This window comes from Dama dama, chromosome 9 (assembly GCF_033118175.1).
Source record: "Dama dama isolate Ldn47 chromosome 9, ASM3311817v1, whole genome shotgun sequence".
Lineage (NCBI taxonomy): Eukaryota > Metazoa > Chordata > Mammalia > Artiodactyla > Cervidae > Dama > Dama dama.
In genome coordinates this window covers 56,227,273-56,252,725 of record NC_083689.1, presented here as the reverse complement: position 1 = coordinate 56,252,725, position 25,453 = coordinate 56,227,273, and the positions used below count along the sequence as shown (strand labels likewise).

Below are 25,453 nucleotides of genomic sequence, written 5' to 3'. Positions count from 1 at the left end.
AAAACACCTCCAAAAAATAGGATGGGTCAATTAAAATGCAACTCATCAAAATCAGGCATTTATAGAATAATAGCAATTAATCTGTACATAAAGGTTATTAGAATCATACTTCTGTTTTTCTATAGAAATTCTAGCAAAAGCAAGTAAAAATGCCAAAGGCTAATTCTTCATGACAGCATTTGAATTCCTGCCCCAACCATGAGAGATGAGACTGTAATTGAATGGCTGGTTTTAACACCTCTGGGCCCCAAGCAGGGAAATCAACAAGCTTGCTTTCTCTGACAGATGGCTTCCCCATCTCACAGATCCTGCAGAAAGACAGGGATTTTGAGATCTTGGTAGAGATCACTGCTAGAACGGAAGATGTCTCTAAAATTTCCAATATTCAACTAAGACTGAGGTAATTAACTACTTTGAAGAATTTGCCAGATGACATGGCTGGGAGGAGATCCCAAGAACATAACAGTTTCAGCAAAGTAAAAGACAGAAGCATTAGATTTCAAGACCAAATAGTCTTAAAATCGCCTGCCAGTCTACACGCCTAAAAAGCACCCCCAAAATTTATAAATTAGAAAGGGGGCACAAAACACTCTTAACCAAAAAGGGAGGTCATTTTCTTTCAGTTTCTTATAGTTTTATTATTTACTAAAGAAAATCACTCTTTCTTAAGTTTAGGTAATCTTATTTGTAAAGAGACTCAAGGCTTGGGTCTAAATCAGAGATTGCATTTGGCTGAAAAGTTCAAGATCTGCAAGTCTTAAATTGAGGCCCATAAGCTCATTTGGTGTCTCCATGGATTCTGAACACTAGTGCCACAGCAGGGTTAAAGCAGTACCACATCTCCACGAAAGCACAACCACACTGGGGTGGCCTAGGCTACAGCCAGACTTGTTCCCACACTGCAGCCCTACAAGCCCAATGGGATGTTCCACCCAAGTCCAAATCCCATTACAGTCCCCTCAGGGCAATCTCCATGCCTCTTGGTTATAACAAACCTAGAGTGAGAAGCTGCTTCCTATCCCATCTTTTTAATACATGCCTGGGATAAGAAGGGGCTTTGAACTTAGGGGACAAAAAAAGAAAGGTTTCCTTGGGTTACTGCTACCTTTGGGTTATTTGAGGGAGAGAGGAAGCAGGGGCGGGGGTGGGGCTCGGGGGCAGGCAGAGGAAGGAGAAATGGTAAGAGGTCGTCACTACTGTTTGGCAAGATGAAAACTCCTCCCCTCCCTTACCCAGACTTGGAAATCAACCAGCCCAACACAGAGTGGCTAGAGGCGGGAACCACTGCGGAACATTCTCCGTCCGTGTCTATGGTTGCACTGGGAAGAATCCAGGGTACTCAGGTGACAGCACTGTTACTAGCAGAAGGCACAGCATCAGGGCTGGTCAGTCTCTTCACTAACAACTTAGAGCATTTTGTCATCTAGGTAACTGGAATGAGGGGTGGGGATGAAAGTCTGGGTACACGGCAAAACCCTGAGCATCTACTTACAGGCTCCACGAACTCAAACATCTTCCTCTCTTGGACTTCCTGCACCTTGAAGACATACTCCAGGGATACTTCATAGAAATGCTGCCGAACCAGGTCCACTTGGCTGTCTGCCTACAAGCAAAATGGGATTTCAGAGAAAAAGCAGGTCACTATCTGAGGAAAGAATTCAGTAAGCAGCTCCCTACCCCCATCCCTCGCCAAGAAAAGATCTCCAGAGATGGTTTTTAAAAACAAATCCAGTAGCATGAAGCAGAAATCAGAATAATGTTCATGGTTACCTGAGCGCTAAGTTTGGGCCAAGCACTGTGCCCATAGCTGTACATCATTATCATATTCAATCCTCACAAATTTTAGTTATTTAATCCTCATTCTAATCCTAAAAAGAAGATAGCATCCTTACCCCTAACTTACAGGAAGTAAATGAAATTGGCTAACATTAAGGAACCTGACAGAGTTGGTACAAGACAGAGCTGGGACTTCTGTCCTGGCTGCTCTTTCTCCAAGACTGCTGTACATCCTTAAACCTCTAGATTCTACCACCTTCCCACAGTGGGGCAGACCTATGTTCCATGAAAGACAGAATTTTAAAGAGAAAAAGAAAATGTGCAGGACCATCCTCATTCATCCATCCTAATGAACAAAACAAGATGATAGGAGACAGGAGACCTCAGAACAGAACATTTTCACTCATCCCAAACACCTTCTTTGGACAAGGATGAACTGGGCTTGTTTATAGCGTAACTGGGCTTCCCTGGTGGCTCAGTAGTAAAGAATCCACATGCCTATGCAGGAGATCTGGGTTCCATCCCTGGGACAGGAAAATCTCCTGGAGAAGAAAATGGCAACCTACTCCAATATTCTTGCCTAGGAGATCCCACGGACAGAGGAGCCTGGCGAGCTACAGGCCACGGGGTCACAAAACAGTCAGACATACTTACACTAGCAGTTGGATTTGTTAAGTCCCTGCAGTCCTTGATTTCCCATGGTGCAAATCCAACACACTTACACCAGGGACCCACCTACTTCTCCCCACACCCTGGACGAACAACAAAGCACAGTAATTACATTGCTCCCTCAAAGCTTCACCTCCAACTCTTGCAGGTCATGAGACCTGGAAAGACCCACAACTGGGTACAAGGAAGCCAGTGATCTGGGATCCAGAACCCAGGGGAGAAAATGACTGTGTGGAGCAGCAAGAAGCTGTGCTGAGAAGTGCCTCAACTATCACTACAATGTTCTTAAACTTTCAACAGTGTGGCGGAAGTCAATTTATTCTTTCCAAACAGGTAATTACACTGAAAGCACATTTCAATGACAAAAGAAAAATATGATTTTTTAAAAACAAAAATGGATATCCTGCTAATAGGAAACAAAACACTCTTTTCTTTAGAAACAAAGGTGTCAGGTGTCATTCGATAACATACTTTACAAAGACAAAGCTCCCAAAGGAGTATTTCTTTCAGCATTCCTTTGTCAAGATTCCTGCAGAGCTAACCTGGGACAGACCTTTCACTTCATTAGGTACTGCTAACAAACATATGGTATTGCTAACCTTGTATCTTAAGGACTTGGTAAATTGTTCATTCATTCATTGGGGTGCACAGCTTAATGAGGAAAAGAGATAAATAATCGTGTAAATTAAAAAAAAATTTACAAACTCTGGAAAAGGACGAGGTGCTATGAGACAATCCAAAAGATCCATTCAAGTCTCCTGCTAGTGACTTCCTCCCAGGGCAACTTCCATATTAATAGAGAGAAGGTCCCAGCTCCCTAAGTTTAACTGCTGCACAAAATCAACATGAAGGGCTAAGCCTGTGGGCGGGCATTTCCTAAGCCTCCAAGCAGGAGAGTTGATGTCTGAGCACTGACTGAGCTTTATCTGGAGGACAGAGTTCAAAAAGTGCCGTACTAAGCCCCTCTCCAGGGTGGCCAGCAAGTGTCTATACACTTCCGCCTGGGCTCCTGCCAGCTAAGGTCTGTAAGTCCCTGCAGTTCTTGATTTCCTGTAGTGCAAATCCAACACATTTACACCTGGGGACACATCTACTTCCCTTGACTTCCCCCACAACCTGAATACATCCTCCCTGCTTGGACTTGCCAAGTGAGGCTGCAACAGAAAAAAGGGCCTTTCTTAAAAGCCACAAGTTAGGCCAGGCTGGAGGAGCCAGGAGGAAAGTCCTCCGAGAAGAGTAGAGCCCAGCATCAGTGAGAGTGCCAGGAGAGCAACCACTTGGATGGAAATCGCAGTTCTATCATTTTCTAGCTGGTGGGACCTGCTACAGCCACTTATCCTCTCTGGGTCTCTTCCCCACACCTGGAGACTGGGGATGGTATGACCTGCCCTTGCTCTGAGCAGAGCTGTTTCGAAGAGAAAATGAGTTAAAGGATGTAAACAATTTGAAAACCAGGATGTGTCCTGTGTACACTGAGTGTTACCACCAGGAAAGTGGAAGCAGATGGGCTTCAAGCCCTGCTCCTACCCTAAACCAGCCACATTTTCTCTGGGCAGTGGCAATCCTCTCCTCACTGGCCTCTCTGCTTTCTTTCTCTGTCCCCACAATCCAATGTCTATCCAGCAGCCAGAACACTTTCCCTAAAATCTCCATCAGATACTTTCACAGCTCCTTCGATGCCTTCCCCTGGGCCCTACTATGGTATGAAGACCCTGAGGGGCCAGCCCACCCCTCTCTCTCCCCCTCAATCCCTCCCTCTCCTGTTCCAACTGGGGCTTCGAGCCACCCTCCAATACTATAAACTCTTTCTTTCCATGCAACTTCTGCACTTGTTGTTCCATCTGCCTGAAAACCCCTCTCCCTAGATAGATGTTTGATTTTTTTGAACTTTAATGCATACTAAGAAATATCTTTTGCACATGACTCAATAAACATACATATATAAGTAAATGCAACACACTTTCATGTTTTCACTCTATTCCATCCTACTCTACTCTATTTCATGATCCAGTAACTCAGATCTGAGACACATGCACAATTTAAAGAACACTGTCCTAGCTTTTAACCCATATTGCTCCTTTCTCTTCCCCTGGTCTCATTTCAAATGTCCCCTCTTTAGAGAAGCCTGAGTTGACATTATTTTAGGAAGGTTACCCCGAGGAGTTTATATCCTATCTCCCAATTTATTTCCTTATCACTACATGAAATTCTTATTTATTCTTCTTTCATGTACTGCCTAGTAGAATATAAAGTCAATGAGAGTAAAGACCTTGATCCACTTTTCCATTTCAGACCCCAGAAAGGGGCCTGGCCTATAGCAAACATTCAACTTGATGCTTGAGGAACAAAAGAATTGATCTCTATGTGAACACCAGTGACCCAGCACTAAGAAGTAAAGTTTAACAGAATGCATTTCCAATGGAAAAGGAAAAAAAAAATCCCAAGTGGAATGGTATGTTTCTCCTGCCAATGACCCTCTCATCTGGGCCACTGAATTCACCCACATCCTTAGCGGCTGCTACAATGGAATCAAAAGGCGGATTCCAACCCCTGAGTAGGCAGTTCTGTTACTCGAGAAGCCGTCAACCTACCAGCTTGTCTAAGACCCACCAACCACTCTGTGCTTCCTGGAAAAGAGACATTCTCCTAGATTCTAAGTTCCTACCATACATTTCACTCCCCACAACACACTCAACTCCTGAACAGACTTTTCACAGAAGCATCCAATGAATAATTTGTCCAAGGAATGATTTCTATCTTAAAAGCCAGCTTCTGAGCCAGTGAAGACACTGACATTTTAAAGTCATCCACTAGATGGCAGCATTGCTTCACATCACTACCCTGTTATTTCAGCCACCAGAGACAGGGGATGGGCTAGAATTTACAAGTATTCAGGTCAGGCCTACAAGTTAGGAACAATTCTGGATCATCAAAGGAAATAGATTTCATTAAATGTGTAGCAGGAGATTAATAAGATTGTTAAAAGTTGATTTTTTAATAAATGGGAGGAAAATCATCACTAAATAGCTGGAAGACATTGAGCAAATCACTTGACCTCTGCAAGGACCTCAGTTCCTGCAAATGGAATTCTAAGAGGTTTAACCAGAGGATCACCACGGTCCCTCCTGCTCTCCATTTCCATTATCTTGACACTCACATTAAATAACAATGGCTGGCAGGCAGCCCAGCAACATCCTTCCTTTCCAAGATGGAGAGACAAGAGCTTACTGGGTTAAGGGAAAGGTCTCCAGAGTCAGGAGCCAGGGTTCAAATCCTTGCTGACTAGCAATGGGCAAGCTATTTAACATCTTTGAGCATCAGCCGCCCCCTATGTAAATGAGAGGGAATCCATCTGTACCTCATAGGCTGGTTGTGAAAAGCTGAGCAGATTCCATGTGAAGTGCTAGTATATAAATATGTATTCAGTAAACAACCGCCACTATTATTGTTGCTGTTGCTAGTAAAAACATTATCATCATTATTATTATGAGATTTTTATTCAATTTAATTCAGCTAAGGTATAAAAAGCAGTGCTTGAGAAGAGACCAGGACTTGCAACAAAGACCTGCAGCCTAATCCTTGCCTTCAAAGTACTTAGGAAGTGTAAATGGGTAAAAGACAAGGACTGTAACAACAACAACAAAAAAAACCATAAATGCAAAAATATCCACTAAGATAAGCAGATAAACACTGGCAGAGTCAGAGCTGCAGACAGAATGTTTGCCCTCCTCACCACTACATTAGTAACTAATCCCCAGTGTGATAGCATTTGGGGTGGAGCCTGTGGGAAATAATTATGAGCTTAGAGTCTTGAGCATAGAATCCTTTTTTTTAAGTCTTTATTAAATTTATTACAATGTTGCATCTGTTTTATCTTTTGTTTTTTAGGCTAGGAGGCGTGTGGGATCTTAGCTCCCCAACCAGGGATCAAATCCACACCTCCTACACTGGAAGGTGAAGTCTTAACTACTGGACCGTGAGGGAAGTCCCTCTGTAGAGTTTCTACACAAGTTGCCAAGGAGACTAGCTCACCCTACCCATTTTGCCTTGTAAGGACACGGCCAGAAGACAGCCATCTATGAACCAGCAAGCAGGCCTCACCAGACACCAAATCTGCCACCACCCGGATCCTGGACTTCCCAATATCCAGAACTGTGAGAAACAGATTTCTGTTGTTTATAAGCCACCCAGTCTATGGTATTCCATCACAGCAGCCAGAACATAAGGCATCAGGAAAAATGCCATCCAATGTGGGAACAGGGTAGGGGGTGGATCAGGCCAGTTATAGGGATAATACTTTACATTTGTATGGCAGCTGTAATTTACCTTCTCATACATGAAGTAGTCAGGACAGGTGATTTATGAGTATTTTACAAAAGAACTAGAGCTCAGAGAGACCAAGTACTTTCCCAGGTCACACAGTCAACTATGTGGTAGAGCAAGCCCTGAAAAGAAGGTGTCTCTGTCAGTCCAGTGTTCTGGTCCCCGTACTGCTATCTCAGTTCAGTTCAGTCGCGCAGTTGTGTCGGACTCTTTGCGACCCCATGGACTGCAGCACTCCAGGCTTCCCTGTCATTCACCAACTCTCAGAGCTTACTCAAACTCACGTCCATCAAGTCAGTGATGCCATCCAACCATCTCATCCTCTGTCATCCCCTTCTCCTCCCGCCTTCAATCTTTCCCAGCATCAGGGTCTTTTCCAACGAGTCAGTTCTTCGCCATCAGATGGCTGAAGTGTTGGAGCTTCAGCTGTCTCAGGGGGAGATGCTATTGGCATGGCCCTGAAAGAAAATGTGGTACGTGTCCCAGACCAACTCATCAGGGTCCAAGCATGGGCAGAACAGCCTTGGAGGAGAAGCAGTCTCACTCCGGGGACGTCATGCATGTGCATACGTGTGCATCTCCCAATGTCAGTAGGTGCCAGAGCAACTATTCACTCACTCATTCACTCATTTCAAAGCAAAGAGTTCTGAGCACACCACTTCCTAACTGGGATATGAAACAAATCCTAGTGGGGAGGGGAGTGGCCTCTACCATCTGCTGACTATTCCTGATCTTTCAACCTTTAACCCCATCACCTTCATGTGAACAGAAGTACTGGCATGGAATTTGCTCTAAAAGAAAGGAAACTGAAGAATGCAAGCTAGCTCAAAAGCCTCAGGTTCTCTTTTAGCACACACCTGAGACAGTTCAAGCAAATTTTTAAGAGTTAAGTAGGAGGATATTCATGTAGCCAAGCATGGAGTTACACTAGCAAACTGCCCTGTCTCTCCAAAACATATACCCCCTCCCCATGCAAATCTCCATGAACGAAATAAAAATGGTCACAGCTCCAAGGTCACAAAGCCAACTTTTCTTTCCAAGTTAACCACTCTTTAAAAAGACCTTATGCAAAAAAAAAAAAAAAAAACAAAAAACGGGCAGATCAAAGAATTTACTTTTTTGAAACAAAGTAACCTCTACACAAAATATATGAGAGACAACAAAATACTGCTTTAAAAAAAAAAAGACTAATGCCAAGCAGTGGTTGGATTTTTTTTTTTTTTTTTTTCATTTCACATTAAGGAAGGATGACCAAAGGGTTTCAGATACTAACATTTCAAATCAGTGATGTAAGGAGAAAGTCAAAAGGCAAGGTAAGGGAGTACAGAATCAAAGTCAAGGGTGAGAGAAACAGGAAAACAGATCTCAGTTTGAAAAGAAGAAGCAAAGTCTAGTGATTAGAGTGATCTTGACCAGCTGCATATTCCTTGCCGTGGACAGGATGGACAGCACACAGTGTGAGCTGCAGTTTGAGAAGGGACAAAGGCCATGTAGGCAGCAAGCATGGAAGGAGGGATCAGAATGAAGCTCCTGGCTTCTGAGATCCCTTGCAACCCTAGGGTGTTCCAGCAAAGGGTAACCAGCACATATCCACAGTACCATGGAAACATTAAAACACTTTATTCAGGACACTAGTAAAGTCACTTACCTCCTGAAGCTGAGACTCTTTCTTCTTGGAAGACAAATTCAAGTGCTTTTCTAAGATGCCACAATACTTCTCTGTCTCCTTGTCATACTTCTTTTTGGCCTCCTGGCAAAAAAAAAAAAAAAGAGGAAAGGAAAAAGAAAAAAGAAAAATAAGATGTTCCAGGGATGGAAGCAACCCGGGTCAGACTTTTCCTGTTCATCTTCATGCGTTCATCATTCCCTTAGACCCAGAAATGTGGCAGACCACCCAGCTCCTACTCTTCCAATAATGCCCATGAAACCAAACAACCACACATCAATATCCTGACCATTTTGAGGGTCTACCATAGAGGACTCACTATAATACCAGAAACGAGGTAAATGCCAGTATTTCAAAGTGGCAGAGTCAGGACTCCACCTTCTAAAAACTTCAGTTGTAAGATAGAAATTTCTAGTTTATAACTCGCAAGGATGTTCAAAGCCAAAGGAAGAAGGAAAGTTATCTGTAAAGCTAATCCCCAAACAGGAAGGTGTAAGTACACCTTAAAGGGGACAAGTCCGAACTAATGGTAGATCAAGCTTTAACCATGTTCAAAAATCACTGTTTAATTTGGAGATCTAAACATCCTTGATGCAATAATATCACATGTGGGTCTTCAAGGTAAGGAATAATTCAAAACAAAGAAGATGTTATCTTCCCAGATGTGTTCACTGCAGCAGCATTTATAATAACCAAAGAAAAAGCAACAGTAACAGTGCTGCCTAAGAATATAATCTGGGATAATTAAAATATGAGGCAATCATTAAACATAACTTAGAAGGCTAGCTAGTCATATGGAAGGATGCTCACAATGTAATGAAAAGTAGTGACAGCATGATACAAACTTGTTGCATCCTACAAACAATGTGTCTACCTACAGACAAACATTAGGTGGGAAGATACTTCAGTGAAAATACTTGAGATAGGAAATGGGATAATGAGTGATGTTTTCCTCCATTAGGGAGATGTCTATTATCCTATATGATTGCTTTCAAAATAAAAAATATACATGTACAAAAAAGATCTTCACGACCCAGATAATCACAATGGTGTGATCACTCACCTAGAGCCAGACATCATGGAATGTGAAGTCAAGTGGGCCTTAGAAAGCATCACTACAAACAAAGCTAGTGGATGTGATGGAATTCCAGTTGAGCTATTTCAAATCCTGAAAGATGATGCTGTGAAAGTGCTGCACTGAATATGCCAGCAAATTTGGAAAACTCAGCAGTGGCCACAGGACTTGAAAAGGTCAATTGTCATTCCAATCCCTAAGAAAGGCAATCCCAAAGAATGCTCAAACTACCGCACAATTGCACTCATCTCACCCGCTAGTAAAGTAATGCTCAAAATTCTCCAAGCCAGGCTTCAGCAATACGTGAACCGAGAACTTCCAGATGTTCAAGCTGGTTTTAGAAAAGGCAGAGGAACCAGAGATCAAGTTGCTAATATCTGCTGGATCATCAAAAAAGCAAGAGAGTTCCAGAAAAACATCTATTTCTGCTTTATTGACTACACCAAAGCCTTCGACTGTGTGGATCACAATAAACTGTGGGAAATTCTGAAAGAGATGGGAATACCAGACCACCTGACCTGCCTCTTGAGAAACCTGTATGCAGGTCAGGAAGCAACAGTTAGAACTGGGCATGGAACAATAGACTGGTTCCAAACAGGAAAAGGAGTACGTCAAGGCTGTATATTGTCACCCTGCTTATTTAACTTATATGCAGAGTATATCATGAGAAATGCTGGGCTGGAGGAAGCACAAGATTGGAATCAAGATTGCCAGAAGAAATATCAACAACCTCAGATATGCAGATGACACCACCCTTATGGCAGAGAGTGAAGAGGAACTAAAAAGCCTCTTAATGGCTTAAAGCTTAACATTCAGAAAACTAAGATCATGGCATCTGGTCCCATCACCTCATGGGAAATAGATGGGGAGACAGTGGAAACAGTGTCAGACTTTATTTTTTGGGGCTCCAAAATCACTGCAGAGGATATAAAATTAACACACAGAAATCCCTTGCATTCCTATATACTAACAATGAAAAAACAGAAAGAGAAATTAAGGAAACAATACCATTCACCATTGCAACAAAAAGAATAAAACACTTAGGAGTATATATACCTAAAGAAACAAAAGACCTATACATAGAAAACTATAAAACATGGAGGAAAGAAATCAAAGAGGACACAAACAGATGGAGAAACATACCGTGTTCATGGATTGGAAGAATCAATATTGCCAAAATGGCTATTCTACCCAAAGCAGTCTATAGATTCAATGCAATCCCTATCAAGCTACCAACGGTATTTTTCACAGAACTAGACCAAAGAATTTCACAATTTGTATGGAAATACAAAAAACCTCGAATAGCCAAAGTAATCTTGAGAAAGAAGAATGGAACTGGAGGAATCAACCTGCCTGACTTCAGACTCTACTACAAAGCCACAGTCATCAAGACAGTATGGTACTGGCACAAAGACAGAAATATAGATCAATGGAACAGAATAGAAAGCCCAGAGATAAATCCACGAACCTATGGACACCCTATCTTTGACAAAGGAGGCAAGGATATAATGGAAAAAAGACAACCTCTTTAACAAGTGGTGCTGGGAAAACTGGTCAACCACTTGTAAAAGAATGAAACTAGAACACTTTCTAACACCATACACAAAAATAAACTCAAAATGGATTAAATATCTAAATGTCAGACCAGAAACTATAAAACTCCTAGAGGAGAACATAGGCAAAACACTCTCCGACATAAATCACAGCAAGATCCTCTATGACCCACCTCCCAGAATATTGGAAATAAAAGCAAAACTAAACAAATGGGACCTAATGAAACTTAAAAGCTTTTGCACTACAAAGGAAACTATAAGTAAGGTGAAAAGACAGCCCTCAGATTGGGAGAAAATAATAGCAAATGAAGAAACAGACAAAGGATTAATCTCAAAAATATAAAAGCAACTCCTGCAGCTCAATTCCAGAAAAATAAATGACCCAATCAAAAAATGGGCCAAAGAACTAAACAGACATTTCTCCAGAGAAGACATACAGATGGCTAACAAACACATGAAAAGATGCTCAACATCACTCATTATTAGAGAAATGCAAATCAAAACCACAATGAGGTACCATTACACGCCAGTCAGGATGGCTGCTATCCAAAAGTCTACAAGCAATAAATGCTGGAGAGGGTATGGAGAAAAGGGAACCCTCCTACACTGTTGGTGGGAATGCAAACTAGTACAGCCATTATGGAAAACAGTATGGAGATTTCTTAAAAAACTGGAAATAGAACTGCCATATGACCCAGCACTCCCACTTCTGGGCATACACACTGAGGAAACCAGATCTGAAAGAGACACGTGCACCCCAATGTTCATTGCAGGACTGTTTATAATAGCCAGGACATGGAAGCAACCTAGATGCCCATCAGCAGATGAATGGATAAGGAAGCTGTGGTACATATACACCATGGAATATTACTCAGACGTTAAAAAGAATTCATTTGAATCAGTCCTAATTAGATGGGTGAAACTGGAGCCCCTTATACAGAGTGAAGTAAGCCAGAAAGATAAAGAACATTACAGCATACTAACACATATATATGGAATTTAGAAAGATGGTAACGATAACCCTATATGCAAAACAGAAAAAGAGACACAGAAATACAGAACAGACTTTTGAACTCTGTGGGAGAAGGTGAGGGTGGGATGTTTTGAAAGAACAGCATGTATATTATCTATGGTGAAACAGATCACCAGCCCAGGTGGGATGCATGAGATAAGTGCTCCGGCCTGGTGCACTGGGAAGACCCAGAGGAATTGGGTGGAGAGGGAGGTGGGAGGGGGGATCGGGATGGGGAATACGTGTAAATCTATGGCTGATTTATGTCAATGTATGACAAAACCCACTGAAATGTTGTGAAGTAATTAGCCTCCAACTAATAAAAAAAAAAAAGACAAAATCACTGCAGATGGTGACTGCAGCCATGAAATTAAAAGACGCTTACTCCTTGGAAGGAAAGTGATGACCAACCTAGATAACATATTAAAAAGCAGAGACATTACTTTACCAACAAAGGCCCATCTGGTCAAAGCTATGGTTTTTCCAGTGGTCATGTATGGATGTGAGAGTTGGACTGTGAAGAAAGCTGAGCGCCAAAAAATTGATGCTTTTGAACTGTAGTGTTGGAGAAGACTCTTGAGAGTCCCTTGGACTGCAAGGAGATCCAACCAGTCCATCCTAAAGGAGATCAGTCCTGGGTGTTCATTGGAAGGACTGATGCTGAAGCTGAAACTCCAATACTTTGGCCACCTCATGCGAAGAGCTGACTCATTGGAAAAGACCCTGATGCTGGGAGGGATTGGGGGCAGAAGGAGAAGGGGACGACAGAGGATGAGATGGCTAGATGGCATCACCGACTCGATGGGCATGAGTTTGAGTAAACTCCGGGAGTTGGTGATGGACAGGGAGGCCTGGCGGGTTGCAATTCATGGGGTCACAAAGAGTCAGGCATGACTGAGCGACTGAACTGAACTGAAACATTGTATTAGCTCTCCCAAAGTCACTGAGTTTCTATTCCCTATTTTACAGATAAGAAAACTTAGATTCAGGAGGTTAACTTCTGTAAAAAGTTCCAGAGAGTGACAGAGCTGGAGTCTGAGCCCAAGACAAGCTGCTTTTCAGCCCACACCTGGACATACTGTCGTAGGTGGTTTCTCTTCACTCCACATTTCAGTGGAAATGGTAGGCAAGGGGGCTGGAGGAAGGTCCACCGTGGCCTGATAAAAAGGATCAAACGCACTAACTGGGTGCATCACTCCTGCTTTTGACTTTCGGGGATTCTACGGGAGATATTTTTCTGCAACTCCAAGGCTTATAGGAGAAGAAAAAAATTTGCTGCCAGATAAGGAAGCTGAGACCCCTCTTCATTTAATGATGATGTAATGAGCAAGCACTCTATGTAAGGATCCTTCAGGCACTGGAAATACAAGGCAGAAAAGGCCCCATCCTCATGGTAGGGGTGTTCAAGCAGAAGGAGAAACACAATTAACCAGTAAACAAACAGCATGATTTCAGACTGCCACAGGTCCATGAAGGAGACAGGGTGTAGTCCCAATTGCAGACAAATGTTCTGGAGAGGCCTCCCTGGGGAGGGGAAGTATGATCAAAGATCTGCTCACCTAGTGAGGGGGAGGGGTCTGATAAATGCAGACGGGCAGAACACCCAGAGCCTAAGCGTGAAGGACACACCAAGAAACCATCACCTGAAGTGCTGACAAGCACCCGTGGCATCAGAACACCATTTATCTGGTCAACACCAAGACTCTAAGCCTCACAAAATGGGCAGAATCATCATTTACCCATTTGAGCTAGCAAGTGTCCATGTCTACAAATCTGAATTTTGTTTGAAAGCCTTACATACATGAAAAAAACATGCAGAAGCAAGTGGAGACAAAGCCAGAGGACACATTACTCCTTCAAACAAGGATAGGTACAAGACAAGACACTTGACTCAATGCTTTTCCTTCATAGAAATCTAGTGACTTGGAGCTGCGATTCCAACTCTAATTAATACTCCTACAGCCCTTTCATCAGCCTTGTCAGCAACCCCCCAAAGAGAACCCTGTGCCAGCACAGTCCAGCTGACCAGAGGTGAGAAGAGGCCTGGGAACATGAGTCATTGACATTCTGTGACTTTCTGGCAACTTGAGCCTCCACATTCCATGCTCAAGAGGACAGCCAGAACTCAAGGGAACAGGAAGCAGTTCCTGTCCTGAGAAAACAGCAACAAGATCTCTGGGGGCATAACTCCACTAAGATTGAGATAATGTTCTTTAGACAGGAAGGTAGTAAGACTCCCTCACTCAGGTACCAAGATGCTATTCACTGACTTCCAGAGGGTACACAGTATTTGGCAAAATGGATCCAAGACAGAGTTAGGATCCTGGTAATGATTCCCAACTCCGTACAAACCACTGTCCCTCCAGGACTCAGTTCCCTGATCTATAAATTCAGGATGACTAGCCCAGATAATGCCTCCAGTTTTCCCTTTCAGCTCAGAGACTAACAAAAAAGCATTAAGAACACCCACCCCATTGTAGGACTGTCAGGAATAAATGAGATAAGGCATATCCAGTGCTTGGCAGAGCACGTGGCACATGGAAAGTGCTTGATAGAATTCCGTGCTGATGATGGTGGTGGCAGTCAGGGTAGTGGCAGTGATGATGAGGTCCAGCATCTAAACCTACCTCCTTCTTATCAAAACACCACTCGCTTTCCATGTCCCACATTCCAGGAGGGAAACCCTTCACAGCACCCACCGCAATGTGAAAGATCATATGCTTATTTACACCATTCTGTACAGGGCCTTTCTCCCTGCATGCCACAAGCAAGGCAACTACATCTGCATTTATTCTCCACCAAACAGCAAAGTGGAGCACAGTGCCAGGCATGTGGCAGGCTCTCATCGTATCTTATGAATGAACTGTGCATACGGAACAGAACAGCTAATACCAAATGACCTTATGACAGCATTCTGAGCACTTTATAGGGGTTCTCTGATTTCTTCTTCATAATAACTCTGTAAGGTGAGCACTATTATGATCCCCATTTCTCAGTTTAGGAAAAAGGTCAGTAATCGCCCTATGTTTATATGTGAACAGCACAAACGGGATTTGGGCTCAAGCAGCCCCACTCTGAACCACCTTCTCTGACGTCTATTGTAGTTTCACTGGAGAACCCAGCTTTGGCTGTAAGAAAAATCAACTCCCCCAAACTCAGGTATCTAAAAGTAAGGCCATGGCTAAGCCAAGCCATAGGATCTGCCCTACCCCAAAGCAGCCAAATTAGCACAAGAATGCTCCTCCTCGTTCATAACCTTCACTCCCTGCCACCACCCCCAGCACTCTAACTTCTGCTTCTTCAAGTAGCAACAGGTTGTTATAGCAACCGAACTGGCACCAGAGTGGGGAGGAGGATGGGTAATTTAAGCATCACACGGGCAGAGCTGGGAAACTTCCACTTGGCCGCTACAGAGAACTTGCTGGCTCTGGGGTATCCCTGAATTTGCTCCCTCACAGCCTAGTAGAGGGACTGTTGTTTCTTTGTGTTCTTGTAAGTGTACATACTTCTGTGATATACATGTACAGTGTGGAGGTGGGGACGAGGAACAGATATATAGGAAAAAATAAATAACAAAGGGGGAGGTATGGGAAATCATCCCCAAATTCACCACATGGTTCTTTGACAAGAATGAGAGAGGAGAGTGTGTGTGAGGAGAAACATGTTTTGGTGAGTGACTGTTTTCTACAAATTTTTTTATTCTTGTGTTTCTCACCATCTACAGCTCTCTGAAAAGGACCTGCTCCTGTCATGACCATCACTGACATCAGCCCAAAAGAAGCGTGCTCAGACTTCCCCTCCTCCTCCATGGTAACCATGGTAATCCCCAAAGCTGCACCGAGGGAAGAGGACAGAGTGAGAGGCGTCTGTGCTTGGGAGTTGGAGAAGTGACTACTGGAAAGATGACTCAATACATGGGTCTGCTCTGCCTCTGCCTCAAAGCTCTTTAGGACCCTCCAGAGCCACTTCTGTGTTGGTAGGACCAGGAGACAGAGGCCCCAAGGCCACAAAAGAGAAGGTGCTCATGGGGTCTGCATCAGTGAGAACTCAGGGAGGGGCACTCGGCATTTTCCCATCTGTCCCTGGGCCTGTTCAAAGGCTTGGACAAAAGCTTAGCAGAATAAGACTTCCTTTAAATTATACATTCCTGAATGTATGATACAATACCAATGAGCTCCAATTTCCTCATAAATGAAAACTGTAAAATTGGATGGGAAGTGCTGGAAAACTGGAAGAAAAATCTTGGCCACGGTCCTTCCTTCAAATTAGGGTCGTCCATCCCTCTGAATAACAGTGACTGACCAGAACGTCTCTTTCACGCCCTAATCATATTCATTTTCAGAAAGCAGATGCACTTAGTTGGGGGTGGAATAGACCACCCCTAGTTATACTTCGGCTCTGTTTTTCCTACCTACAAGCAAGCACCTCTCAAGGCCATTTCACAGCTGAGTAAAATCCACACCGTCTCAACAAGAGGGTGACATTGCCCAAGATCCCCTGCAGGTGGCGCAAGGGGCTGCAAGCCAAATGACTTCAGTTCCGTTAAAAAAAAAAAAAGGAAGAAAACCTTGAAAATCCTTTTGCTTTCATTGATTCCAATGAAAACATTTTGCCCATAAGTGGCCTCTAACACTCTACTGAAGGTCAACCTGGCTAGGGCTGTCTAGTGATTTATCAGAGGGCGGGAAACCCGGGAGAATCCACCTTTAAAAAAATGAGTAACAGGTTAGAATCAGCCAAGTTTCAGCGACCATCTTTCCAGATCAGTGGTAACAAATGCTGACCTCTGGGTTGAAGCAGTCCCACTTTTTGACTTGCACAGCATACAATATATATTTTTTAATTATGTGCCCCAATTTTTTTAAAGCCAGGAAATTTCACATAAAACTTTGACTTTTCAGTTTCTCTTGAAAAAATGCAAAGATCTAACAACAAAGGGCTCAATTTCACACACAGTAAAAGTGGGCTAAGAAGAGGGGCCTCACATACATAGGCGCCTATTTGCAACCCCTGTCCTAGGCCTCAGTCCTGGACCTCTGCAAACAATACAATACCATAGTGTCCAAACACACAGGTAACTACTCACGCAAAGGAGGCACGGTTTCCACCTCTGGATAATTTATGAACTAGCACAACACAATTAGATATCAAAACACTACAATGACTGATCTGAGGTTGACCTCTCAGTCTTATTTCAGACACTAGGTGTTGTATTTTCCAGACCTCCTGTCCTGAAATCCAAGAAGGCTTGCAAAATTCTCACCTTGGCAGCCCCAATCTGCTCCTTTCGAAACTTCTCCAAGGGAGTGATGAGCACTTCACTGGCATTCTCAATCTGGAGAGGAAAAGCAGAGGGGTGAGGCAGGGGGGCACAGAAGCAGTATCTCAGTAAAGAAGCAAAGCAGTTCTGGCACAAAAAACTACCCCATGCCTCAGTATAAAATCTGAGTTAGCACAATGGTGCCTGCGTCACCTCTTCATAACACTTGAACCAACAGCATGCGAAATCAAAATTTAGTCATTGGTTCAAAATACAGTATTCTTCCTATGCATGAGTAAGACAGATTCTTTAAAAATAAAAATGAGAACCTTTAAAAATGTAAGCAACCACACTGAAGGCAGAGCAGAACTGGTGACAGAGTAGGGTCTAAATTTCAAGCTTCAGCGGACATCTTCTTGTAAGTGCTCATTCAGCCAAGTTATATTTAAGTAGATATATTCAACTCTAAGGCTATGTTAACTCTCCCTGCAAAAAAATCCCACCTTTGGTGACATAAAAACCATCCAAGACTGATTCTATGTAGCCCTCCCTACCAGTTCTGGACTGGGATCAGGACACTTGTGCTTCCTGGCTGCCTATCAACTTCATCTCACTGTACTCACCCCCTCAGGTCCTGCCCTCCAACCACACTGTCACCTGAAAGTGAAAGTTGCTCAGTCATGTCCGACTCTTTGCGACACCATAGACTGTAATAGTCCATGGAATTCTTCAGGCCAGAATACTAGAGTGGGTAGCCTTTCCCTTCTCCAGGGGATCGTCCCAACCCAGGGACTGAAACCAGGTCTCCCGCATTGCAGGTAGATTCTTTACCAGCTGAGCCACAAGGGAAGCCCAAGAATACTGGAGTGGGTAGACTATCCCTTCTTCAGTGGATCTTCCCAACCCAGGAATCGAACTGGAGTCTCCTGCAGTGCAGGCAAATTGTTTACCAACTGAGCTATCAGGGAAGCCTTATTGTCACCTGAAGGCACCTCAAATGGACCAAACCTTCCCCACTTCCAAAACTCTGCATTTGGTTGTTCTTTTACATGTTCTGTTTCCAAATTCTTGTGTGGACAACTCATTACTTCTTGCAATTCAGTTTTCAGCTTAAATATTACCTCTTTAGGGAGGCTTTCTCTACTGCCAAAGTAATCCAAAGAAACTTCCCACCACCTGACCAAGCATTTTCTTCAGAAGATGTAGACTAGCTAAAATTCTCTATTTCACCATTACAATATACGCACATACACGGCACTCATAAATGCTCACTTGTCCACCACCAACCCCAAAACACAGAAGAGTGCTGAAACAAAGGAATACTCAAACGTTTTCAACAATTAAATAAATGAATGAATTGATTCTTGGTTGGCTGCCAACTGTGTGACCATGGGCAAAACATTTAACCTCTCTAGGCTCTAATTTCCTCATCTGCAAAATAAGTGGGGTGAACTGTTCCAGCTCTAAGATTCTATATTCTTTTCTAAGGCAGCACAATATTTTATAATCTTTCCTTTTAAGTCATTCACTGCTCACTCGTCACTCAACTAATTATTTCAGGAATCTCATCGCAACAAAGCATTATTTTTCTAAATCACATGCCTATCCACTGCAATGAAACTAACAGAGTAAATGCCAGAAGCCATAGATGGAGACAGCAAAGAACTAACTAGACAACGTGAAGGGGAGAAGGTGGCAGTTCTCCAAATTTATTGCCGTTTGCCTTTTTCTCACTTTTGAGAGCATTTCTGTTAGAATATTTTAACTCTAGAGCGCTGCAATATTGTTTAACTTGCTGATTTATACTGTCATTTGGCTCACTTATTTCATCTTTCCCACAAATCAAGTATAAATCTCAAACACAATGGTGCTCAGAGCCCCTACGTCAGTGGTTCTAAATGTTAACTAAAAGCTGGGCTCACCTGAGGAATTTTTAAAATTCCCAGTCTCCAGGCCAGGCTCCAGACCAATAAATCAGAAACTCTGTACCTCATTCCACGCATCAGTATCTTTTAGACTCCCCAAGTTGTCCCAATGGGCCTCCATGGGGAGAATCCAGCCCTCACTAGATGCTAAATACACAAAAGCCCTAACTTCCCACATGGGAATCAGGACGCCCAAGTCCTTGTCCCAGTACCTGCTACTGCAAGCTATCAGTCTTCAGGACACCTCACTTTTCTTATCTGTGAAATAAGGGGCTGTACACAGTAAGGAAAAAGGTCCATATGGGTCTAAGATTCTATGACTATATAATTTCCACTCAGTTCCAAGCACTAAGCTAATATGGGAACACAGTAACCCCTTCTTCACCCTTCAAGAACTCATACTTCCAATGGGACACAAATATATGCAGTGACTATCAAGACACTCCGCAAGCAGAGTAAGAGGCAGGAACTGGACATTGAGAAAATACAAAGGATGGCCAGGAAGGCTTCCCAAGGAAGGTACAGCTTTACCAGGCTAAGCTGAACTGAAAACAAAGTTATCACAAGGGAAGGAGGTTAGGGAAGGGGCTTGCGATGGCCAGATACTCATATGCAGACAGCAGAAACTAGATTCACTGACATTAATAATAAAATTGCAGAGGCAAGCTGAAAAGTATAATCCAGTCATTATTCCCTTACCCCAGACCGTAGCAATCTGCAGAGTATTCATCATGATTTGCTTGCCACACCCCCCCACACCCCCAAATAACAACTCCGCCAAGAACCAGACTCAAAAGAATCACTTCCCTTTCTGAGGCACTAGCACGTGCACACACACACAAGCTTTGCTCTGCTTCCACCCACCACCCTCCTGATTCTGGCTCAAGAACCCAGCAGGGAGCAATCAAGGCAAACAGTGCCTCTCTCTACAGAGCTGAAAGTGACAGACTTCTGCTCTGGTTGAAGTTTTAAAGAAACACCTGCTTCTTTGATATCACTCACACTTGGGTTTGAATCCAGACTGTGCCACTTATTAACTGGGTGATTTTGGTCATATTATTTTACAGATGTAAATCTCAGTATCTTCATCTGGACAATGGAGATGATAAAGGTCCCACTTCATAGAGTCATCATGAGAGTTAAAATAGAAAATGCATGCCTACATAATGTCTTGGTAGAGCTTGTGAACTGAACTGCATCCCCTCCAAAATTCACATATTGAAGCCCTACTGCTGCTAAGTTGCTTCAGTCGTGTCCGACTCTGTAAGAGCCCATAGACGGCAGCCCACCAGGCTCCCCCATCCCTGGAATTCACCAGGCAAGAACACTGGAGTGGGTTGCCATTTCCTTCTCCAATGCGTGAAAGTGAAAAGTCAAAGTGAAGTCACTCAGTCGTGTCCGACTCTTAGCGACCCCATGGACTGCAGCCCACCAGGCTCCTCCGTCCATGGATTTTCCAGGCAAGAATACTGGAGTGGGGTGCCATTGCCTTCTCCTATTGAAGCCCTAACCCCTATTAAATTAAACAAGGAGGCCATTAGACTGAGGTGGCTCTAATGCCTTAGCAGCCTACATAAGCAAACTAAAACCCAAGGCTTTAAGTTCCTCAAGGTGAAGAAACTAAAATCTAAGAAAATGAAACCAATCACAAACAACTAGACTTTTCCAAACAAGGAAACCACTTAAGCTATATAGCCAATCAAATAATTTCCTTCCTTTGCTTCCACATCTGCTATATAAAAGTCTCTGCCCTGTCTCCTTTCGATGGGGTGCTCCTAACCATTTATGGGTTGGTTCCACCCAATTTGAACCAATTTTTGTTCAAATAAACTTAAAAATTTAACAAGCCTCAGTTTATCAACGCTCGCAATGTGATAGTACTGATTAAAAATTTTAGAGATGGAGTCTTTGGAGATAATTAGGTCATGAGGATAGACTCCTCATTATGGGATTAATGACTTTGTTAGAAGAGGCAGGAGAGCTTCCCCGACCTTTCTCTGCACTGTGAGGAAACAGCAAGGAGGAAGGAGGTGGCTGTCTGCAAGCCAGGAAGAGGGCCCTCACCAGGAACCAAATCAGCCAGCAACTTAATCTTGGACTACCAGTCTCCACAACTGTGAAAAATAAACGTCTGTTGTTTAAGCTACTCAGTCTGTGGAAATTTGTTATGGAAACCTGAGCAGGATAAGGTGGTACTTAGTCCTGAAACAACTGACTGTCAGTATGGGAAGAGAAACCAATGCTCATGGATGACTCTCCTCTGCGGCACTGCTGCCTAGAGACAAGCCCACCTGGGGACAAAGCAGCACGCAGCTTCACTCCTAATATCTTAGGAATAAGACGGAGGCCCACAAGAGCTTCTTGTGAACACAAAATCCCTCATCTGTGAATGTTGAACAACATCAGAATAAATCCTCATACAAAAGATATCTCTTAGAAACTTGGAGATCAGTGTTTGATTCTTGAATTTGCATACTGCCTCTCTTTGAAAAGCTTCTTATAGTTCCTATCATTTACTAAGTACCCATTGACTGGGTGCCCACCAACATGGCAGGCACCGTGTTAGGTGCCTTAGAATTAACAAAAGAGAGCTCTTAGATGAGTTTAGTAAGGTGAGGAGAAGGGGAGCAGGGCAGGGCACCTTCATTCCCATTCTGCCAATAAGGGATCTGAGTTAAATTCAAAAGATTTATTCCATCTAAAAGCTAAGTAATTCAAATGATCCACCCTAAGTCATATACTTTATATACATACATATATATACACACACCTTATAGTGAATCTTTAGGAGGGTAAGTATGTGGTTCTAAGTTACACATGGTAAACCTTTAATATTTACAAAAGGCTTCAAAACCCAGCAAGGATGAGAAGATGAGATCTGCTCATGAGCCCAGAGCAATCAAGTGGCAGAGCCTGGACTCAACCCCATTCTTCTGATGACAAACCCTGTGCCCCCTCAATGATCACACTGTCCATGACCAAGGGCAACCCAGCCATACTCACCATTCGTATCCGTTCATCTTCAAGATTCCTGAGGACAGTGGCAAACTCCTGTAAAGACCTTGCTGGAAAAGAGAAAGGGGTCGTGAGGTGGAAGTAGAGTGAAAGGCCCTTGGAAACCCTTCCAGATACAACTATTATGTTACGGACTAAAATCCCTTGGCATGTGCAGAAGCCTAAAGACAACTCTTCCCAAGGCTCCCCTTGTCTTTTCATCACTAACCATTAAGGATGACCCCAAAATGCAGGATAATCCACTGGGAACTCAAGCTGGGGAAGGGTTTCCTTCAAGGAAAAGGCCTGCCTGTTCCTGAGAGTCCCCAGGACTGATGGGATGCTGGCCAACTCCCAGGCTGGATGGGGTAGAGTTCTTCTCAGGAGTTCAAGGGTTTCCTGCCCAGGATTCAACCTCTGCAACCTTTGTTGTGGGGCTGCGTCAGAACCCAACCTTTTCTTTGCACCAGAGTTAAACAAACAATGCTGCTGGCATTGAAAGCCACCTCTCTGCCTTGGGTTCCTCCTCTCTGAATCCTCAAGCCCCTTATTATTGCAACACAGTTGGCAGTGTAGCAGTAAGACGTAGACAGTCTCTTTCACTGAAATTATTCCAAACGCAACAAGCATTGCATACAACAGCCCTAAGGATATTGGAGACATTCATGTATTGTTGGGAAAAGCATTCACATTTTCAGGCATTACAACAATGATATGTTTTCACTGCTCTCAGCTGTCTCCCAATTCCCCCTGCTCATCCCCAGATTCTGATGCTCTGTAAGCCAACAGGGACTCCATAAGCATTTAGTGACTTAATTAATTCAGTGTAACTCGCTCAACTCCTGCTCACTGAATGGAGTCAACCAATATGCCCAATGGAAGGATATGGTGTAAAGACTAGGATCTGGCAAAGACAGGTGTCTTGACATTGCAAATCCTCTGTGCTGAGTGTTGCCCACAAAAGATGGACAGGAGACGGTGAAGGGAGACACAACGCAGTGAGAACCTCCATCTGTTGCTAAGGAAAATGCAAGGGGTAGGTGGGGGTGGGGGAGCGGTGGGCAGTGAATAATGCAGACACCCAGCTCCTCTCCACATCCAAAGGCAATGACAGCTACACAGCCCCAGCCAACTGCTGCCAGGGCAGAACGAGAGGTCAGCTGCTCAGGCTCCCCAATTTTTAAAGAAGCTGAAAAACTGGAACTTGACACAAATTCAATTTATACGTTAATTCAGTTTTAAAAAAATGAGTGTCCAAGAAAATATGTCTGCATTAGGACCTCTGATCTAGCTCTTCTCCCATCTCCCCATGTTCTACTTTTGCTCTAATCCTAAGGTACCACGTTTGGAATTGGGGGAAGAAGCCAGCCAGAAGCAGCATGCTTAGTGGAGGGTGGAGACAGGAGCCCCACCGCAAACCTTCCCGTGCTCTCCTACAGGCCAGAGCGGGGAGAGGCAATCGCAGAACTCTGATGAAAAGCCCAGGAGAGCCCCAGGGCCCCTGATCCTCACTTCCCTCTGCTGGGTCTACTCTTAATATTGACTAAATTTATGACACTTACATACTCGCTATTCCAGGGGAAAGACCCAGTGAGGACGATGAAAGTGTGGTGAACAGTGCACTTTTTACATTCTTACATGTGGTTGTGACTTACCTATACACATTTCATCATCTGTTTCTGCATCTCCTATGCACTGAAATTTAAATTCATTTAAGGAGTCTGCAAATTTCCGCTTCGCTGAAGACAAATCTAGCAACAACAAAAAAAAGAGTAAAAAATGTGAATTACTGAAATAAATCTACTTTCCTATTTACTGCGCTTTTTAGTCCTTGTACTACAAAAAGCAGCTAGATCTGTTCCTGAGTCCATCTCAGAGCACAAAATAATGTAAATTCAAAATAGTAAGTAACTGTTTATAACTTGAAATAGCTGCTTCACAAGTCAGTACTTTTGCTACATTTGCTTTAATGAGTCTGGCCCCCTCTGTGTAGTTAATTCCTCAAACTACACAGAGAGTCCTGCCATCTCCACTTGATACACATGGGAATCCACTTGCCTAAGAATGTCGGGGTCAGAGCCCACATTAGGATCTGTTTGGCCCTGCTCTGTCATTGACCCTCCACATGGGTCAGTGAAGCTGCCCCCATGTCAGACTCAACAATACGCACCCCAATCTCACACACACAACAAACAGGCATTAGTGGGAGCTGGCAGAAAGGGCTTGGAACTACACAGGAGCACCCGAACCTCCTCTTCTGACTCAAGGACACACAAGGCCTGAGTTCTCAGAACCCTCTGGGCTCCCCTCAGAGGAGAGCAGCCACCAGCCTGACAAAGCTCTGCCTGAACCAGTTAGTTCCCTGGGTGACCTTGTTCCACCACCGCCACAAGAACAAGGCCCTGGCAATGTTCTGAGCTGGGGTAAAAAACGCACCCCACACATGGTATCTATAAAGAAAGCTCTCAGAGGCCCTTGTCAAATTTTAAAAACAAGCTTTCATTTAAGACAGTAATAAAAACCAATGACCCTTCCGGAACCCTCAGCTTCTGTTAAGGGTATAAACCACCGAGGTACCTTTAAGTGGCCTGACAGACGAGGCTGCTCGGCACAAATGTGCTTAACTTAATTCCATGTGCAGCCTTCCTGCAGATTAGGCTAATCATTCAAATTACCCTCGGACATGTTTCCCTCATTGAAGGGGAAATGGCATTATGTTCAAATTCCCAGAGGAGGGAAATATGAGGCATAACTGGCAGCGAGGTCTGGCTTTCATAAGGTACTAGGGGGAGTCAGGGGTGAGGGAGGATTCTGGCTTCACAGATCAACAGAACCTTTTGGAATAAAAGCATCCATGATATTCAGCACTTCTTTTTTAGTTCCTAAATTTGTCCCTTGAGGTTAGGGGTCATGTTTTTTCCATCTGCTGGCTTGGTTTGTTTCCTCTCCATGTACTTGGCACTGTACCCTGCTCAGTACGTGCTAAATAATATGTGTGTGGCAGTGATGGGGAGAGCTGTATACAAATCCAACCCCCAGTAGTGAGCTCGCCAAACCGAGTGTTCACCCCAAGCGATGGAGCCAGGTGGGGCTGTGCTGCTCTTCTTGGGTCCGAGGCTCAGACCACTGCACGGTTTCCCGGGGCTCCCGCCCTGGGACCGCCCTCCCAACCTCAGCTCATACGACGCGGGCCCCAAGCT

At 43.7% G+C, this 25,453-nt stretch overlaps 1 protein-coding gene across 13 annotated transcripts in view; it reads right to left on the bottom strand.

The window, feature by feature from the left end:
* Positions 1-25,453, bottom strand: part of ARHGAP26 (Rho GTPase activating protein 26) — a 465,415-nt gene that overhangs the window by 320,954 nt on the left and 119,008 nt on the right. For 12 of the 13 annotated variants that reach the window (XR_009694187.1, XR_009694186.1, XR_009694188.1 and 9 more), the window contains exons 2-6: positions 23,909-24,004; positions 22,263-22,324; positions 17,338-17,409; positions 8,417-8,518; positions 1,493-1,603 (exon numbers count right to left, since the gene is read on the bottom strand). Coding sequence is in view for 10 of the 13 variants with exons in the window: in XM_061151615.1 (XP_061007598.1) it covers positions 1,493-1,603; positions 8,417-8,518; positions 17,338-17,409; positions 22,263-22,324; positions 23,909-24,004 (443 nt within the window). In the remaining 3 variants the exon portion in view is untranslated. The remainder of the gene's footprint in view (positions 1-1,492; positions 1,604-8,416; positions 8,519-17,337; positions 17,410-22,262; positions 22,325-23,908; positions 24,005-25,453) is intronic. The other variant, XM_061151620.1, reaches the window with a different exon arrangement.